General features: G+C 41.1%; 1 protein-coding gene across 1 annotated transcript in view; it reads right to left on the reverse strand.

Annotated features, from left to right (window-relative positions):
• LOC144592566 (uncharacterized) overlaps window positions 1–14,720 on the reverse strand; it is a 69,637-nt gene that overhangs the window by 21,847 nt on the left and 33,070 nt on the right. The window contains exons 6-10 of the mRNA XM_078397201.1: window positions 10,812–10,928; window positions 8,682–8,825; window positions 6,363–6,536; window positions 2,630–2,862; window positions 823–1,027 (exon numbers count right to left, since the gene is read on the reverse strand). Coding sequence (XP_078253327.1) covers window positions 823–1,027; window positions 2,630–2,862; window positions 6,363–6,536; window positions 8,682–8,825; window positions 10,812–10,928 — 873 coding nt within the window. The remainder of the gene's footprint in view (window positions 1–822; window positions 1,028–2,629; window positions 2,863–6,362; window positions 6,537–8,681; window positions 8,826–10,811; window positions 10,929–14,720) is intronic.

Here is a 14,720-nt window from a genome sequence, read left to right on the forward strand (position 1 = left end):
ATGCCCCCGTTCATCAGACAGGTGCTGTTGTTTTCCATGGGACCTTCTGCACCTGAAAATGCCCTGGATTTGGAATACGGTCAGTGGTTGGATACAGTAGTGGGCAGGTGCAACATCTCACCATGTCAATACCTCTCCAACAGGTCTTTGTAACGTTTAGATTTCAGTTCTCTGCCATGACAACTCCTACTAACAAGCATCTTATTTCCGTAGAAAAGTAAAATAAGTAGATTAGATAATGGGTGGTTGACTCATAAAATTGGTGAAAGCCTCCTGTTCCCACTAAGTCTGAAAATGACTTCCCAGTGTCTAAATGATGCTTTAAAGAGTATAAATATATTGGGAATGATGAACTCTAGCATTGATTCTGTAAAAGGGTTACATTGATAATATATAACCTTGCATGAAAATCTATCGGTGGTACACAATTACTGACTAAATGTATAGTTACTGTGCTGACCAAGTGATTCTGCTTTCTGTATTGCTAACATACAGTTTTTGGACTTATCATGTATGGTGGTACTTTACCTTATGAATATAATTGTATATAATAACAATACATTTTGGGTCTATGATAACACAAGTGCCATGATCTTTCAATCACATGCATTTGCTAAAGATTTTTTCCCTACAACAGCGTTTGCTGAAATGTGACAGGCTTGCTGGTGTCTGCAAATATGAAGGTTTAATATTTTTGTTTCAACCCCTGCTGCAGTTTTGAAAACCAGAAAGAACGTGTCTTCTTTTGCATTCAATTTAGTTTGGAGCTCTGATAAGGGTCCGAATTTGCTTTAGTTTTCACGAAGCTTCTCCTCCTCTTACCCCGTGATGCTGCTCTGTTTCTATGTCAGTCTTCTGCAGCTCTGTTCCAGTGACCTTGTCGGTGTCGGCAATGTCTTCCTTTCCATCTTCCTCTTGCTTCCAACAAACAAACAGCTCCTCCTTCGTCAATTCGGGTTTACTTGGATGAAACTTACACTGCAGACATGATTTGGAGGGGATCTCCTCATGGTCTTTTGATTGCACCCTATGGATTGAAATGTCAAATGTCATCACTGAGACATAATTAAGGGCTGGACAAGGGCTATGGATGGAACATTTCTCCTGCTGGTCATATACATTGCAATATCCTTGCATGCTTAGAACAGTACCCGATGAGTTACTCCAGCAATTTGAGTCTTTCTGCGATGTAAGCCAGCATATGCAGTTTCTTACTACACAGGAACTGGCCCTTCAGCCCACAATGCTTGTGCCGAACATGATGTCATGTTAAACTGATCTCATCAACCTGTCCACGATCCGTATCCTTTATTCCCTGCACTTCCATGTGCCTATCTAAAAGCTTCTTAAATTAAATCAAGTCATTGGTAACTTTCTAATCTGCTTCATCTTCGAGAAAACTTCCACTGGCCAAAATTACTCAGAGGATCAAGTCTTTGGCAAACTATAGCAATAGCAAACAAAACATAAATAGTATCTTCCACTCACACAGAATCCGATTATTATTCACTGGTAATTCAGTAATTCATGCCAATGTTACTTTAGGTATGTTTTTCATTTGGCAATAGGGCTGAAAGTCTCTTCAAAACTTACATGATAAGAAATAAATCAAATAAGACAAACAATAAGACATCATTGTGTTTGGAAATTGATTCTAAATTGGCGGCATGAAATACACTGTTCATTTGTGCCTCCATGTTTTATGCTATTTCCCAAATCCGGTGTCACTAACCCACTGTGCAACTGGTGTCTGTCCAAGGATGGAGTGTGAGAGCTCAGTCATCTCCTGACCTGGTAGATTCCCAATAGAACGTAACGGAGCTAATGAAATCTGCATTTTATACTATTCTAAGCAACAAGAAACTAAGCAAAAGTCTCCTGTTTGTAAAATAGCTGACATCAGCTATTCTTATTTCACTCTAGAGCTAGTATAGTGATTATATGAAAAATCATCAGTATTGTTGATGTTCTGCAATCCATACACTGCAGGAAACATCTTGTTGCATTTCAGCTTGCTCATGGCAATCTTGTTTATCCTCTCTTCAAAGTCATTAGGTTGTAGAAGTGAGGCATAATACACAGTGAACTGTATGGCAATGAAAGGCTTAATATTAATATCTTGTAAGATATGAATATTGAATCTTTATTGTTCTTAAATGGTATGTTTAAACCAATCATTAAGAGCAGGAAAGCAGATATTTCAAATTAAGCTTTTCAGGTAATTTCCTAATACCTTTTAAGTAACGTAATACTCTCTGATTTAGAAGCCACTTGTTAAATTATTGCTTTATTTCAAGTACGTCTATGGAAGATGACAGTCTTGAACTACTATCTACCTTGTTGGTGACCCTCAGACTATCCTTGATCAGAGTTTGCTGGCTTTACCTTGCACTAAATGTTATTCCCTTATCATGTATCTATACACTATAAATGGACCGATTGTAATCGTGTATTCTCTTTCTGCTACCTGGTTAGCACACAACAAAAGCTTTTCATTGTACCTCGGTACACGTGATAATAAACTAAACTGTAAACTGTAAATAATTCCCATCACTCCAGCTCCTTCAATGATAATTCTGACTCTCGGCACTGTACCATTAGTGAATCAACAAAACAAAAACATAATTACCTGCCATCAGCTTCATTCGGTGATAAGGAATCACTGCACTTGTGACATTTCATGCTTTCCATTGTTTCCAGCATCAGCTCTTTTTCATTGAATATCTGCCGGTGTTCAGATTCCAGAGTCTTCATTTGAGAGGATGAAATTGTCTTTTCGCTCTGCAAGTTCAGAATTTGTTTTTCCAAAGCCTGCAAACTTTGTTTCAGTCCTGCTGTCTCCAACAAAAGGCTTTCATTTATCTGTTGTGTGAAAAGAAAGTACATGTCTCCACATGTTTTTGAAACATCAACAAAAGTGACACCATCTCACCATGGTTACTGTGAAGAGATGTCCAGTAAAATACCCATTGGCTTTCCATCAGAAAGGGGATTTGTAGTTTGGCTGATTTTAATCGTCGCTCTGGGTTTTGTTAGAAGTATTGCCAATTTAACTAAGGAATAAGACTGGAGACATTTGTATAATCTACCATTGCATAAGTCTTCTACAAAAATGGGATTCAGACCTGGGCAGGTGTTGACAAGATCATCTAAATGTGATGGCAGATCAATAACTCATTTCACATCTGTCCCAATTTTAAGATTAATAGAAGACTTGATCTTGACTTCTCTCAAGAAGGGTGGAAGCTCAATTTTCTGAGTGTCACTGCAATTCAAAGGAATAAGTTTAGCATCTTCCTAACTCACCAGATTGCAAACAAAGCCACACTAGCATTAGGGATCAGGCCGCATGGTAACATAAACTACTTTTGGATTACTCAGGTCTTTGCGATACACCACAAGCCACAAGGTTTTACAGCAAGGGAGACTGAAGCTGGGAATGCAGATATGATCAAAAGGCATCACTGATGTACTGAACACAATGTCAAGTTGATAACTGGGTTTCAAAACCATCAATATCACACTAAATATAATGGGGCAGAACAGACTCTTTATGTAAGTGTGCCAGTACACTTTTCAAAAACATCACTCAAGCTTCATAGAAGGACGGGGCACTGATTGAAAACTCATCATTCTGTGCACACTTGAAGTTCAATGAGCCCACTGTAATAGACAATGTACATGGTGAAACATATAAAGAAGGCAGGCCGCTTGGTCCCGTGATCATGTACATCCCCCTATTCAATTAGATATGCATCTTCACTCTATTTGCTCACCATTTGCTGAACATCCACCAACAACAACCCATTGGCTTCAGTTATGACTCAGTGCCCACTATGTTACGGAGGAAACATTCTCTGATTTCTAGCTGCAATGTTCCACATCAGCCACACCATTTCTATACGCCTGGTGTATTCTCTAAACACCTCATAGGGTTGTCACTAGCAAGCTTTCTTCCTCCTTGTGGGAGAGAGTCAATGGAGTAAACTGGACCACTGTCCATACTGGGATGAGACAGGGCGACCAAGGTGGGCACAGGAGAGCCAAGGCTATGGTGAGTAGTGAGTAGTGAGAGGGAGGAGGAATTGCCCTGTTTCACACACCTCTATCCTTTCTATCCTCTCTTACTTCTCCCACAACACTTGATAACTTTTGTCTGCCTGCCATCTTTCTTTCCTACTCTCCTTTCGCATCAACTCATACACCGATCAGCCAAAACATTATGACCACCTGCATAATATGCTGTTGGTCCTCCATGTGCGGCCCTATATGCAGCAGGGTTCGATGCACTGTGTATTGTGACACATTCCTCCCGTGACCACCTCACCTCACATCCGGAATCTTGGAATCATCCTTGATCAAACCCTCTCCTTCGACAAACACATCAAACACATCACAAAGACAGCCTTCTTCCACCTCAAAAACATTGCCCGTCTCCGTCCATCCCTCTCCTCCACAGCTGCAGAAACCCTCATCCACGCCTTCATCACCTCCCGTCTGGACTACTGCAACAGCCTCCTCTATGGCGCACCCTCAAAAATCATCAATAAACTTCAATACATTCAAAACTCCGCTGCCCGTCTACTCACACACACCTCGATCCGTGACCATATCACCCCCGTCCTTTATAAACTCCACTGGCTCCCCATCCCCCAGAGAATCCAGTACAAAATCCTCCTCATAACCTACAAAGCCCTCCATAACCTGGCCCCATCCTACCTGACCGACCTCCTCCACAGGCACACTCCCACCTGCACCCTCCGCTCTGCCGCTGCCAATCTCCTATCCCCCCACATCCGGACTAAACTCAGATCCTGGGGGGACAGGGCTTTCTCCATCGCTGCTCCCACCCTATGGAACTCACTACCCCAAACCGTTAGAGACTCCCCCACACTCACCACATTCAAAACATCGCTGAAGTCTCACCTGTTCAGCACTGCCTTCAACCACTGAAGGTCACCTCACCTACTGTCTCCTTTCTCTGTTCATTTATTTATTTACTTATTTATCTATTTATTAATTTCCCTATGTTCTCAAAATCTCTGTAAAGCGTCTTTGAGTATATGAAAAGCACTATATAAATAAAATGTATTATTATTATTATTATTATTAAAATTTTCTGTGACTTGTGCCACAGTAGACCTTCTGTCGGTTCGGACCAGACGGAATAGCCTTCGTTGCCCTCGCGCATCGATGAGCCTTGGGCGCCCGACACCCTGTCGCCGGTTTGTGGTTTGTCGCTCCTCGGACCACTGTCGGTAGGTACTCACCACTGCTGACCGGGAGCACCCCACAAGCCTTGCCATTTCAGAGATGCTCTGACCCAGTCGTCTGGCCATAACAATTTGGCCCTTGTCAAAGTTGCTCAGGTCTTTACTCCTGCCCATTTCTCCTGCATCCAACACATCAACTTCAAGAACTGACTGTTCACTTGCTGTCTAATATATCCCACCCCTTGACAGGTGCCATTGTAACAAGATAATCAATGTTATTCACTTCGCCTGTCAGTGGTCATAATTTTATGGCTGATCGTGTATATTCCTCTTGGTGCTGGGATGACAATCCAAACCACTTTGGCAACTTTCATACTCTTTTCTATCTCCTCTTTCACATGCAAAAGGGTTGGCTCAATGAATTCCCACTGAGGCATCCAATGGAACCATCAGTAATCACCCAGGGTCTCAGTATCAGAAACCAACCAATAAAAATGCATCGAACCAGCCTAGAATCACTGCAAAACCGTCACCTTACATCCCTGTCCCCATTAATCTGTGACCTTGGCATATCATCCCCACAAACCTTGGGTCTTCCTGGCTTTCCACTAGGAGCTTTTCCAGTTATCAACCCGTTCCCTTGGTCCTTGCAAGAAAATCCTGCAAGAAAGTCAGGAGGCCTCGAATGCAGGAACTGAACAGACTTGTGTTGCACAATAACATTTGACTGGGTTACAGATTACCCGATTACTGCGGGCATTGGTGCAGGCACACCACTGTAAACACAAAATGTTATAAAACCTCTTGCCAAGCCACTAATACTGCTGCCCTCTTGGCAGGAGGTCAACAGTGCCAAACAAATACTCTAAATTATTTCTATGCACTTTAGTTGAGTCATAGAATCATAGAGTCATACGGTAAGCAAACAGGCCCCTTGGCCCAAATACTCATTCTGGCCAAGATGCCCGTTTGCACTAGTCCCACCTACCCACGTTTGGTCCATATCCCTCTAAAACTTTCTTATCCATTCATTTGTCCCTATGTCTTTTAAATGCACTCTCTAGTACATGTTCTCACTATTCATTCATTATTGAGCTAGGCTAGTTCCAACTGCTTCTGTAGTATTTGATGACCTCCATATATCCTTACACTTCTATTGGCGGTTAATTGTGATGTAGATACGAGGCATTGCTTTTTCAGTCCATAGCTCTCACACTTAGTTTGGAATAGCTGAGTGTGCAGATCTGATACTTGGTGTTCCAGTGATGCTCTCCCAGTTTCAGCACCTACGAGGCGAGATGCAAGCTCTTGGAGGTCATCTTCCTGGAAAAATCAGAAAGAAAATACATGGGAAAAAGGATTATTTTAGGTTCCATGTGGTAAAGCTCTTTGATTCTTTTTGGTGAACAACTTTTCCCCAACATAAACACTGCCAAGGATTCATTGCCCTCTGGTTGACATAATTCCTTCTTCTCTCAGTCCTGAAAGCATACTGTCGGTTGCATCACAGCTTGATCTGGGAACAGCTCTGCCCAAGACCGCAAGAAATTACTGAGAGTCATGAGCATTGTCCAGTCCATCACACAAACCGAACTTCCTGCCATTGGCTCTATCTACACATCACGCTGCCTCGGTAAAGCAATCAAGATAATCAAAGACTTGTCCAAGCCGAGTTACTCCTTCTTCTCCCCGCTCCCGTAAGGCAGAAGGTACAGAAGCTTGAATGCATGCACCATCAGACTCAGGAAAAAGCTTCTTCCCCTCTGTTATCAGGCTTCTAAATAGTCCTTGTATAAGCTGGGGTACTGACTGATACACCTCTACCCCATTGCGGGCTGTGTCTATGGAACTAGTGCACTACAATGCCAAGAAGTATATTCTGCACTCTGTATCTTCCCCTTTGCTCTACCTATTGAACTTGAGTTTAGCTTGATTGTATTTATGTCTGGTATTAACTGATTTGAACGGATAGCCGCAAAACTTTTTTTGTCACTGCACCTCAGTACACATGACAATAATAAACCTAAACCTAAATCTAAACCTGAATGGCTGGCCACTTATTAAGGGATGGTGACACTGACTTCCAAACACCCCCTCCAAGGAGAAATAATCTGTACAACCTCCCCATCAAAACTCAGTAATGATGCAGTACGTTTCCTTTATAGAAGAACAGAAGGTTCCCAGATAGCTGCTTTGGATTTGAATGTTTAATTGTGCTGGCTCTGCTGTCTGATTCACAGTGTAAAATTGGTAAACAAAGAGCACTTTTTCCACTATTATAAATCTTGACCAATATCAAGATATCTGAGATAACACATATATTACAGAATAGTAAGAGACAGGTGGAAGACCTCAACTCCAGTTGAATTCCCAATCATCAATTCCATTCTGATGCCACTGACCATATGAAATGAAGTAGATATTACATTGAATTCTAAAGTATAAGAAAATAACTGCAGTTGCTGGTACAAATCGAAGGTATTTATTCACAAAATGCTGGAGTAACTCAGCAGGTTAGGCAGCATCTCAGGAGAGAAGGAATGGGTGACGTTTCGGGTCGAGACCCTTCTTCAGAAGACTGAAGAAACGTCACCCATTCCTTCTCTCCTGAGATGCTGCCTGACCTGCTGAGTTACTCCAGCGTTTTGTGAATAAATACATTGAATTCTAAAATAGATTACTCATCTCTTACATTCTACATATGGTCTGACCACCTCCCAGAACTTTGTCATTTTGTGACTTTGGGACAGCTTAACATCATCTCTTTGTAACAGTAGACATCTGAAGATGGATATAAAGTGCTGGAGTAACTTAGTAGGTCTGGCAGCATCTCTGGTGAAAAAGGATGGGTGATTACCCATTGTTTTTCTCCAAGAGATGGTGCCTGACCCGCTGAGTTACTCCAGCACTTTGTGTCTATCTTGTGTATAAATCAGCATCTGCAGTTCTTTGTTTCTACAGTAGACATCTGAACTTCAGCTCTAATCCGCTTGAACATGAAGTAGAATTTGGAGAGGAATCCTGTATGAAGGGCTTTGTATCTTCCCTTGGAATGAAAATACTTAAAATAAAATAAAAAAATGTCTAATGTTTGACAGCTTCCACAATAAATTACCAGGGACTCTGATTGTAATCATGTATAGTCTTTTCTTTGACAGGATAGCACACAACATGAAAGCTTTTCACTGTGGATGCTGATTTATACCAAAGCTAGACACAAAGTGCTTGAGTAACTCAGTGGGTCACAGGCAGCATCTCTGAAGAACATGGATAGGCAACATTTTGGGTTGGGCCCCTTCCGGGTCAGGAAACGTCACCTATCCTTTTTCTCCAGAGATGCTGCCTGACCCACTGAATTACTCCATCATATTGTGCCTAGCTTTTCACTGTACCTCAGTACATGTGACAATAATAAACTAAACTAGAATTGGACCTTGCTCTAGTAACAGACAGGTTTAGTGAAAATACTTCTTTTTTCCATGTTTGAATACTTGCATGTGTGACACTGGCCAGATCACCACCCTCACTCACTTCCTCGACATTCCAGTACTCTTCATGATGCTCCAAGGAATCACTTAAAGTTTCCAAATGGTTCCGTGGCTGACTTTCAGGCTAAGATAATCAGGAAGAATAAGCTTATTGAACATCATGAGTGATAAAACATATCTTTTCACTGACCAACAATTATTTCTATTGATTTCTTAAAATGTAATTTGATGAGTGCCTATTCCCAATGGCAAACTTATCCACCTGTAGCACATGATGGAAGTTCAGTCGCATTTTCCCTAGACTTTCCACAGAAACACACAAGTTGTAATAAACATAACAATGTTTCTGGGGGTGGCAATGTGGTTGTGGGTTAGAGTTATGGGAGTAATGGGGTAGGGACTGCAGGCAAACACTGATGGGCGACTGCTTTGCAGAACGTTTACGTTCAGTATCTAAGAGTGACCCTGAGTTTCCAACAGCCTCTAACTTCAATTCTCCATCCCACTTCCACTCTATTCTCCTCACTGTTCCAACAAGCTAAACATAAGCCCAGGGAACATCATTTCGATCTTCTGACTGGGCACACTGCAGCCCTTGGGAGTGAATATTAAATTAAAATATTTCTGATCACAAATCATTCCTGTTTGTATCAGCACTGGCAAGTTCTGGTCATAAAACTACAATATTAACTTCACTCTCTCCACAGTTAATGCCTGATCTGCTGAGTATTTTCAGCCTTCCCTTTTGTTTCAGATTTGCAGCAACCTCTCTGTCTGTATAGTAGAATTCCAACATGATCACAGACTTACAGAGTTGTACATCACAGAAATGGATCCTCTCGGCCCATCACATCCATGCTAAGCATGATGCCTATTGTTGCTAATCCAATTTGAGTGCATTAGGTCATTGTATACTCTATGCCTTTCCTATCCAGGTACGTCCAATTGCCCTTTAAATACTGTAAGTGTATCTGTCTCTTCACCACTTCTGGAATCTCATTCCAGCCAACCACCACCTTCTGTACAAAAAACTTATTCTTCAATTTTCCTTTAAATTTCTCCCCTCTCACTTAAAATTATGCCAACATGTTCTAAACATCCCTGCCCTGAGAAAAAAGACAGGACTGTCATGGATAGTTATAACTCATACTTGTATAAACCTCTATAATCAGCCCCCCTACATATGAGTCAGAGTAAACCCAGACTATCCAATCTCTCCTTTGACCTACAGTCCTCCATTCCAGGCAATATCTTAATGAATCTCTTCTGTACTCTCTCTATTGCTACCACATCCTTCCTGTAGTGCAGCTCATGGAGGTGAGTAAGGACATAAGATTTGTCCCAATATAACATTGCCAAAGATTCATTGCCCACTGGCTGAGAGAGTTTCTTCTCCTATCAGTCCCAAATGCCTGACCACTTATTTGGGAAGATGACACTGTTTCTAAACACCACTTCCTCGGAGAAATAATCAATATATCTGCCATGTCAAGCTACATAAAAATGCTGCACGTTTCCTCCAATAAAGATAATTACTCCACTGATAATTACTTTGGATGCTTATGTTTAAGTATGCTGGCTCTTTTGGTTGATTCACTATGTAAAATTAGGAAACAACAACACTTTTTCCATTATTATAAATCTTGAACAATATCTAAGAGTCTGAGATAACACAATATATCCTAGATGGGAGATAACCAGAGTTCGCAAATCAGCAGCTTCATTGCAATGCCACTGACCGTATGAAATGAAGTAGATATTACCTTGAATTATAAAATAGATTACTAGATTACTCATCTCTTAGTTTCGACAGGGATTGTTCTGACCTCCTCCTTCAGCGTTGTCCTTTTGTAACTTAGGGACAGCTTAACACTGTCCCTTTGTAACAGTAGACATCAAATCTTCAGCTCTAATACCATTGAAAATGAAGTAGCATTTGGAGAGGAACCCCATGTGCATTCAGGGGTTTTGACTCTTCCCTTGGAATGGAAACAAATATGTCTAATATTTGACAGCTTCCACAATACATTGCCTAGGAGTCTGCTCTGGAATTGGCCCTTGTTGTAGTAATAGACAGGTTTAGCGAGCGAGACCATGTTTTAATACTTGCTTGTGCGTTACTGGCCAGATTACCACCTTCACTCGCTTCCTTGACATTCCAATGTTCTTCATGATGCTCGAAAGAATCACTTGAAGTTTGCCATGGGTTCTGCGACTGTTTTTTAGCCTAAGATATCAGGAAGATTAAGCTCATAAGTGTTAAAAACATTGTTTTCTTTGAACTCTGATAATTTTTTCTATTGATTTCTTAAAATGTAATTTTAATTAATTCCTGTTCCAGTTGTGAAACCTTATCCATTTGCAGCACATGATAGATGTTCAGTTGCATGTACCCTGGACTTTCCACAAAAAAACACAGAAAGTTGTAATAAACATAACTTTAATTACCATGGTGTTCAGTAACAGTAAGTTATCAGTAACGGTAACCTGTGATATTAACATTTTAATCTCAAAACAGGTTCATATTTTGAATGGTACAACTCAGAATGGTAATGGGGGGTGGTAATTTAGATTTTAGATTTTTAGATTTAGAGATACAGCAGAAATAGGCCCTTTGGCCCACCGGGTCCGCGCCGCCCAGCGATCCCCGCACATTAACACTATCCTACACCCTAGGGACAATTTTTACATTTGTCCAGCCAATTAACCTACATACCTGTACGTCTTTGGAGTGTGGGAGGAAACCGAAGATCTTGGAGAAACCCTCACTGAAGGGCTGACTGATTGGCAAAACACTTACATTCAGTATTTAAAAGTGACCCTGAGTTTCCAGCTGTCTGTCACTTCACTCCATTCTCTTGTTCCTTATCATCGTCTGCTTTGATTTGTCGTTTTCACACCTTACCCCTCCATATCTCCAGACTCCCTTTCCCCTGACTCTCAGTCTGAAGAAGGGTATCGACCCGAAATGTCACCCATTCCTCTCTTCAGAGATGCTGCCTGTCCTGCTGAGTTACTCCAGCATTTTGTCTCTCACTTCAATTCTCCATCCCACTTGCTCCCTATTCTCCTCACTGTTCCAACAATTCAATGTAAGCTCAGGGAACAACATTTCCATCTTTTGACTGGGCACATTGCATCCCTTGGGAGTGAGTGTTGAATTGAAACATTTCTGATCACCAATTTTTCCTGCTTGTACAGGTCCACATCGATATTCCAACATTTGTAGAATAGAGATACAGAGCTGAAACAGGCATTTCGGCCCACCAAATCCACGCCGACCAGCAATCACCCCGTAAACTACAACTAGGGACAAATTACAGTTTTTACCGAAGCCAATTAACCTACAAACTTGTACGTCTTTGGAGTGCGGGAGGAAACCAGAGCACCTGGAGAAAACGTATGTGATCACAGGGAGAACGTACAAACACCATACAGACAACACCTGTAATCAGGAACAAACCAGGGTCTCTGTTGCTGTAAGATAGCAACTCTACCGCTGCACCATTGTGCCATCCTACCAAGCACCCTTGGTTCCAGATCCTTGCCGGGTTATACATTTTGCCGAACCAACGAAGGTCATGTAATAATGATACTAAAGTACACCTCTGACCGACTAATTATATGCATCCCGTCTCTCTAAATCACCATGGCCTGTTAGAAACTTAAATGAATATTAAATGTAAATTAAATGTGCTTATGCTTGACACCAAGACTGTAACTTAGACATTGTTTAGCTAAGGTTAAATACAAGCATTTAATAAGAATTGCACAAAACTGACGCTCACCACCAGCAACCTCAGATGTAAACAAATAACATGACCAGTAAGAGCACGCGCCACATCTGTGGCTGCACAGTGAATTTCAAGTACGCTCTCATAATTTTGTCCAGATTAAAGGAGGTGCCGGATCATCAGTTGCCGGAAAATTGGTGGTGAACCTGTATCAACACTGGCAAGTTCTGGTGTAAGGTCATAAAACTACAACCTTAACTTTACTCTCTCCACAGTTGCTGCCTGATCTGTTGGATATTTTCAGCATTCGCTTCTGTATCAGATTTCTAGCAATTGTGTTGTTCATTATGGACAGTTCCAGGATGATCACAGAATTGTATATCACAGACATGATTCCTTTTAGCTCATCTAATCCATGCTAAGCATGATGCCAATCCCCATTTGACTGTATTAGCCTTGCATCCCTCTATGCCTTTCTTACTTACTTATCCAATTGCCTTTCAAACACTGTAAATGTATCTGCCTTCCCACCTCTTCTGATGTCATATTCCACATAATCACCGCTGTCTGGGTGAAAAACTTATTCCTCAGATTTCCTTTAAATATCTCTACTCTCACCAAAAACTATGACAACAAATTCTAGACACCCTGCACTGGGAAAAGACACTGTCGATCTATCCTAGCTATGCTTCTCGTAATTTTGTAAACCTCTATTAGGTCACCCATCTGCCTCCTACGTTCCAATGAGAATAAACCTAGACTATCCAATCTCGCCATTGCAAGCAATATCATGATGAATCCATTCTGCACACTCTCTCTCGTTACCACATCCTTCCTGCAGTGTGGTGACCACAACTGTACACGCCACCCTGAATTGCCATGTGACCAATATTTTGTGCAAATGAAATGTGACATCCCAACAAATCATTGAATATACAATAAAAAAAAGAAATCTAAAAAGTCCATGAAACTGTACACCCTGGCCAAAAAAATTTGGACAGGTACATGGATAGGAAAGGTTTAGAGGGATATGGATCAAACGCAGGCAGGTGGGGCTAGTGTAGATGGGATATGTTGGTCGGTGTGGGCAAGCTGGGCTGTTTCTACACTGTATCACTCTATTACTCTCTGACTTGCATCATCTGCCAGTTGCTTTTACACTGGTTGAAGTTTTCTGCTTTGCTTTGCACTAAAACCATCAATATTCTATTCCCTTCACTAAACATAACTCTTGGCCCAGATTTTAGATCTTAAGAGCAAAAGGAATTTGCCAAATGAAGTACAGGAACTGATTGTGTGACAAGATGAGATCATATTGGGGAAATTTAGACACATCACTGCTACCTCACAGGATATTTTACTTTTTCTTTTCTCTGTGCCCTAATTCATCAATTAACTGGACAGCACGGAACATATTGTGTCACCAGGACAACACCAGACATTCCCTCTGTTTTCTCCACCCATTCCCCAGCTGCAATTTAAAACATAATCGTTTGCTCATTTTTCAGTTCTGATGAAAAGTCATTAATTTACAGACCAGTGAGCCTTACATCAGTGGTGGGAAAATTAATGGGGAAAATCCGAAGGAATCGGATTTATGTATAGTTGGAAAGACAGGGGCTGATCGGGAATAATAAGTATGGCTTTGTGTGAGACAAATTCAGTCTAAAGAAGGGTCTCGACGTGAAACATCACCTATTCCTTTTCTCCGGAGATGCTGCCTGTTAAGAGTGTTTTATTGTCATGTGTCCCAGATAGAACAATGAAATTCTTACTTGCTGCACCACAACAGAATATGTAAACATAGTACACTGTAAACAGTATGCTAAACAAATATGAGAAAAAGAATGTTCAGTGTGCATATATACACATAATCACAAGTACACACACACACGCACACACATATATATACATACAGTATATATATATATATATATACACATACAATATATATATATATATATTTCCATACACATATACACATACTCAAAAAACAAACAATACTAGTGTAATAATAATAATAATAATAATAATAATAATAATAATTTATTGGAGTTCAGAGCTTATTTGAGGTTGTAGTGTTTAATAGCCTGGTGGCTGTAGGGAAGCTGTTCCTGAATCTGGACGTTACAGTTTTCAGGCTCCTGTACCTTCTTTCCGATGGCAGTGGTGAAATGAGTGCGTGGCCAGGAAGGTGTGGGTCTCTGATGATGCAGGCTGCCTTTTAGAGGCAGCGACTCCGATAAATCCCTTCGATGGTGGAGAGTTCAGAGCCGGTGATGGAC

This window comes from Rhinoraja longicauda, chromosome 1, assembly GCF_053455715.1.
Source record: "Rhinoraja longicauda isolate Sanriku21f chromosome 1, sRhiLon1.1, whole genome shotgun sequence".
In the NCBI taxonomy this organism is placed as follows: domain Eukaryota; kingdom Metazoa; phylum Chordata; class Chondrichthyes; order Rajiformes; family Arhynchobatidae; genus Rhinoraja; species Rhinoraja longicauda.